Below are 5,900 nucleotides of genomic sequence, written 5' to 3'. Positions count from 1 at the left end.
GTTTTCTTTATCGGGAAGCTCTTGAACAGATGAGGATGAGGATCGGAGTTTGTTGAGGCAGATGAGGATCAGAGCTTTCTCGCCTCTGTTGGCAATCAATAGCTTCTCGATCTTCCGGTTGGTGGAGGTCCGATTGGTGGGGGTCCGGGTGAATTGGGGATCTGATTGGATCTGATCTGGTGGGAGTGTTTGTGTTTTGTGGTTGAGATTTGATCTGGGTGGGAGTGTTTGTGATGGATATGGTTTGTTGAGAAAAATATATTTTATGCAAAAAGCTTTTTGGTTAATTGTATTGTAAAAAAACAAAAAGTGTAAAAGTGATTGGGTGTCACGTGTGTCTGGAGGTGAGGTTTTATGACTAACCCCTGTTTTTATAAAACACCATAGTTAATAACTAAACCGGACCGTGCACAGTCAAATATTTAGAAAAAAAAAAGAGAAAGAAAATCACATGTGGCAAAGGATTCACATTCACATTCACATTCACATTCACATTCACATTCACATATCCCCAACCCCAAGCAATTCAAATCAATTAGTCTCTTGTCAACAGATCCTGCATGCAATCTCAATTCTCTTAATTCAATATACATAATCACAATAACCGTATTCCAATCAGTTATTAATTGAAAACGAACTCCCTCCTATTCAACAGATCGATGGATTCGAGCAGGCGAGCGGTGGAATCGTACTGGCGATCGGTCATGATTGACGCCGCCACTTCCGACGAGGATAAAGTCACGCCTGTCTACAAATTGGAAGAGATTTGTGAGCTTTTACGCTCTTCACACGTCTCTATTGTTAAGGAAGTTTCAGACTTTATATTCAAGCGTCTCAACCATAAGTCTCCCATTGTCAAGCAGAAGGTAATATTAGATCTAGAGCTCTTTGTGCAATTGGTCTGTCAATTAGGTCGATTTTGGATCTTATTTACTCAATTTAGTTAGTTTGGTATGCTATCAATCTATACAATTTAACTTCTATAGCATACCTTACCTTAGCTTTATAGCACAAAGTGTTCATAAATATATTGTTTTAATTGAATCTAGGGTTTAATTAGACTAATAATTTTGACTGAAAGTAGGGGTCACCATATATCTGTTCGGCTCGTTTATTCCACTCCACTGAAACTGAAAACCAAAATTCGGTATTCGCAAAGTCATCTACCGAAATCAGTTCGGTTAATTTGATTAGTTTCTTGGTTTTCGTTTCTGATTGGTTAATTTCAGTTAATAACTGAAAGTTTTAGTCTAAAACCAGACCTGGGCAAAAAATTTTGCTTAGAAATATTTGAAAATATGAATGACTCGGTTCTGTTCGGTTATTCAAGGGTATACAAAAAACAAAAAATGAAAACCAATAAACGATTTTCGGTTAATTTTGGTTCAATTTCGTTGGTTTTTGGTTAACTGTTTGGTTATTGCTCACCTTTAATTGAAAGATATGGATAACATACTGAGAACAAAAGAATTCTATTTGTGCTTCTTTTTAAAAAAATCATAAGTTTTGTGGTTTGCTTTTGTAGGCTTTAAGAGTAATTAAGTATGCAGTGGGGAAATCTGGTGTGGAATTTAGGAGGGAAATGCAAAGGAACTCGGTGGCTGTTAGACAACTAATTCATCATAAAGGACAACCAGATCCATTAAAGGGTGATGCGCTTAATAAGTCTGTTAGGGAAACTGCACAGGAAGCTTTAACAGCCATATTTGCTGGAGAAGACAGCAGTAAACCGCCACCAACAGAAGGTCTTGCAAGGCGGATTGAAGGTTTTGGTAACACCAACTATACCATGCCACCGTCTGATGATAAGAAGTCGTTCCTTAGTGAAGTTGTTGGCATTGGAAGTGCAACAATTAAGCTCGGTTTGAATAGCATAGCACAAGCTCAAACAGATAAAAACGACACGGGAACTTACAGGAGCCCGAATTTGAGAAGATCATTGACTAATGAAAGTAGTTACAGTGATAGCAATCGGTTATCAACTAATGCTTCTGGACCATGGAGCCAAGATGCTAAAGTTAGTCAAACTTATAATGATAATGGGAGTGCAAGCTCAAGTTCTTCACATGAAAAGAGCCGTGAAGAGAGGTTATTAGAGACCATTGTTACATCTGGTGGTGTTCGTCTACAACCGACTCGTGATACGATTAATGTGTTTCTATCGGAGGCTACAAAAGTGAATGCGTTAGCTTTAAGTCGTGCATTAGAAGCCAAGCTCCAGTCGCACATGTGGCAGGTATGAATACATACTCTTGAGATTTTTAATAAGCTTCTAAATTCGTGTCTGTTTATTAAGTTTCAATATCTTTCTTATCCGACATGATTTTCATATTCAACTTCTTTTAGGTTCGTGTGAAAGCCATGTGTGTGCTTGAGGCACTCTTGAGGAAGAAAGATGATGAAGAATTTTCAACAGTCACCTCTTACTTTACTGAAAATATAGATGTAGTTATAAAATGCTCCGAGTCTCCACAAGCCTCTTTGAGGGAGAAGGCAAATAAGGTATGCTACCAGCGGTTTTAATTAACAAAATAGCAAGTTCTTTCATTTATTGAAGTCATATCTATGTAGCTTGCTTATGTGGGCTTAATAAATTGTGGGCTAAATTATCTGATTATTTATTTCCACTTCATAAAGACATAAAAGAACAGCAAAAAGTAATTTTCTTGTTTTTATGCCAGTAAAATTATGCTATGTAGCAGCAATCTTTTGTGAGCATCCTGTCAAAATATTATGTGGATCACATGTTATCTCTATATGTACTAAGTGAGGTATTTCAACACATGCTTCACCTTGAGAAGAGAGAGTTAGATGCATTGCCCAATTATTATCTTTTAGTTGGTTATATTTATCTTTATTGTGTAGATTAGAGTTGTTATTTGTTTCATTATTGCAGCTTATAATTGTTCATTAAAGGCAGATTCATTTTGAATATCTAAGATTATGTCGAAGCTGACCGTTAAAGAACATTTTTGTTGCTTTTAACTTTATAAGTATCCCTTTTAATCTTGTTTTAGTTGTCTAAGTTAAAGAAAGTAAGAAATTAACGTAAAAAACCGCCTTCCCTGAAATTCTGGTTATTTCTAAAAAATTATGTGAAAACATGTTGCTTTTAGTAAAAAAAAGATAGCATTGCTTTTTTTATTCCGCTTTTAGTACATAAAATAGCATACTTTTCTGGATTATTTGTTCCTGTTATATTTGATTTTCACACACAGTCACCTAAGGTCAAACATTTATTTGATGTTCAGGTCTTAAGCCTTCTTGATGGGGAAAATAGTGGTACCAGGACTAGTCAACCCGAAAAAAGCTTGAAAACCGAGAAAACCACCGTTCACATGCCAGACTTAATTGACACCAACGATTCACACGAAACCGCAGATTTTATCACAACACAAACAGACGAAAGCATTGCGTCTCTCTCAACACCAACCACATCTTTTAATGATGATTTCTTTATGGATGGTTCAACCAACGACGTGCATGTGGAAACTAAAAACAGTGACGACCCCTTTGCTGATGTGGCATTTCATAGTCAGAACAGTAAAGATGAACACGAACATGAAACAGCTGATATTTTTTCAGGAATGGCCACACAAACACCAGCTGGCGGAAGTGGGCCCGAACTATTTGATCTATTCGGGTCTAACTCTGAAAACCCTCAAGGCCAAGGAAATTCGAAAAACGATCTTACCGACTTGATGGCTGGTTTGTCTGTTAACAGTAATGAACCTTTACAAAAGCAGAACGGAAACTCTCAAATGCTGTTTTCAGATTCTGTGACAACTTCAAGTCAACAGTCAAATGATGTTTTGAATAACATATTGAAATCTCAAGCTTCTCAAGGTGTTAACCCTATGTTTCCTATGAATCCTATGGCATATAATGCATTGCCTTCAGGCTTGATGTTTAATCCCGCAATGTTTGGTTCTCAACAAATGATTTATGGCGCAATGAGTAGTATTTTAGCTCAACAGCAGTTTTTAGCATCAATGAATAACTTGCAACAGATGGGGAACTTGCAAGTTCATAACATGGGTGTAAACAATGCTTCTGGAAGTCAAGTTGGAGGGTATGATTCAGCTGCTCTTCCAGATATTTTTAATCCAGCGGTTGCAACTCAACCACCTACTTCGACGATGAACAGCTCAAAGAAAGAAGATACTAGAGCGTTTGATTTCATATCGGTACGCTCTTGCTCTCTCTTTAAGTTTGTGTACTCTTGCTAATTAACCATGATATTCCCTTGTTTTATATTTTTTTCTCGCATCCTCATCTTTTGATTCAATTTCTTTTTACCCCTTGGAAACTATGTTGCCGCGTGGAGTTTTGAACCCGAGATGGCGAGGTCTTCCTACATGTTCTATAGATTAAAGTTACTGTTTTTATGATCTGTTAGAAAATATTAAGAACTTGATCAAAAGGAGATGCAATCCTACTTAGTTCATACTTCATAGGAATTGGTTGGTTTTGAAATGAGGTTTTGGTTAATGACCTTTCTGAGCTTGAAAATTATATGAGGTGTGTGAAAACGTCTCTATCCATTTCTATAAAACATCAGCTTATTAATATGAAGATTTGAAAAGGAACCATTCTATGCATTTCAAATAGACCTTGGGTAACGTTCAGGTCATTTGATCGTTTGCAGTACACTGATGTGATATCTGACCTTTTTTAGATAAAACAAAAAGAGAAATATGTCACCTGTAGCTGCTTTGCTTTAGTACTCAATATAGGCCAGTACATCTAGTTTGTTTTCAACTAGTGTCCATAGGCGGTTGTTATAACAAAGCCGGCATGTACAGGCCGCCCATTTTCTTTTGCTTCTCTAATTAGCTCTTGTTAATCGTTTTTCTTATGCGGAGATGATGATGTGTTGTTTATCCTAACTTTTATTTTTGTTGGCGGGTCTTGCAGGATCATCTTGCGGCAGCTCGTGACCCAAGGAGGGTGAACTGATGATGGGGTAATTTTTGTTTTGTGAATGAAAAATAAAGTTGGCTCTGGACACACATAACATTGGTGATGTTGAAAAAAGTAGATGAAAATTTACAATAATATATGTATGCAAGCGTGTATGTATTGTCATCTGAGTTGATAGATTTAGTACAAAGAACAAGGCCTTGTGAATGTTTCAAGTTGAGCTTGTTTTGAAGATTTGTGTATGTTCAATTCGTTTTTATTTTTAATATTATTGCTGTGATAATCTGAGTTTATTTTGTCAAAGACAGGATAAAACTGAGTTTCTACGAAATTACCTGTTGGAAAAATAGATAAAAGTGTGTTTATTTATCAACTTTGCTAATGGGAGTATAAATGAAGCTAAGATGTAAGATGAATGAGAAGCAAATGCTACCCAAAATAATGTATTTGAAATGTTAAAAACTAATAGTTTGGGTCTTTCTATCAATCGATAGGAATGAGGGTTCAATATAATAGGGTGTAGAATAATCTATCCATCTGCTCTCCATTTTTCTTGCCCTTGATATCTTGAGATCTCTCCCCTTGCAGGGGCTCTAAGGGAGCGCTTAGCGAAAAAATCATGTGGCGTGGGGAAAGGTTCCGGTTGGGTTTCCAGCTCTCCTAGTCTCAACCTAATTGTGGAAGAGGAAGGCGGTCTTAACCCGACCAATTCCCTTTTTGGTGGTTTTTGGCTCTCCTGGTCTCCACCTACTTGTAGAGGTGCACAAATCGGTTTTTTTGAAAAAACCGGTTCGGTTATTAACCGGACCGGTTTTTTTTATCCAGAAAAAAACCGGTTCGGTTAATAACCGGACCGGTTATTAACCGGTTTTTGTCAATGAAAACTCAAACCGGCCAAACCGGTTTGGACCGGTTTAGAAACCGGTTAGAACCGGTTATTAAACCGGTTTTTTTACAACCGGTTTTTAATAACCGGT

At 37.0% G+C, this 5,900-nt stretch overlaps 1 protein-coding gene across 1 annotated transcript; it reads left to right on the top strand.

Moving 5' to 3' along the window:
- Positions 1–636: 636 nt before the first annotated feature.
- On the top strand, positions 637–5,201 carry LOC143544411 (protein MODIFIED TRANSPORT TO THE VACUOLE 1-like). The gene is made up of 5 exons (XM_077036530.1): positions 637–866; positions 1,526–2,236; positions 2,347–2,502; positions 3,252–4,187; positions 4,918–5,201. Exons 1-5 carry the CDS (start codon positions 660–662, stop codon positions 4,957–4,959), a joined length of 2,052 nt encoding a protein of 683 aa, XP_076892645.1. The 5' UTR covers positions 637–659; the 3' UTR covers positions 4,960–5,201.
- Positions 5,202–5,900: the final 699 nt, after the last annotated feature.

This window comes from Bidens hawaiensis, unplaced genomic scaffold (genome assembly GCF_021521415.1).
Source record: "Bidens hawaiensis isolate Kalapana, Puna unplaced genomic scaffold, B.hawaiensis_p1.1 tig00000888_1, whole genome shotgun sequence".
In the NCBI taxonomy this organism is placed as follows: domain Eukaryota; kingdom Viridiplantae; phylum Streptophyta; class Magnoliopsida; order Asterales; family Asteraceae; genus Bidens; species Bidens hawaiensis.
This window is presented reverse-complemented; position numbering and strand designations above follow the sequence as displayed.

Bases quoted from the DNA above. Each gene is read 5' to 3' on its own strand.
- LOC143544411 (XM_077036530.1), top strand. From the start codon at position 660: ATGGATTCGAGCAGGCGAGCGGTGGAATCGTACTGGCGATCGGTCATG. The intron at 2,237-2,346 runs GTATGAATACAT...AACTTCTTTTAG, and splicing joins TCCAGTCGCACATGTGGCAG to GTTCGTGTGAAAGCCATGTG. The intron at 2,503-3,251 runs GTATGCTACCAG...TTTGATGTTCAG, and splicing joins TGAGGGAGAAGGCAAATAAG to GTCTTAAGCCTTCTTGATGG.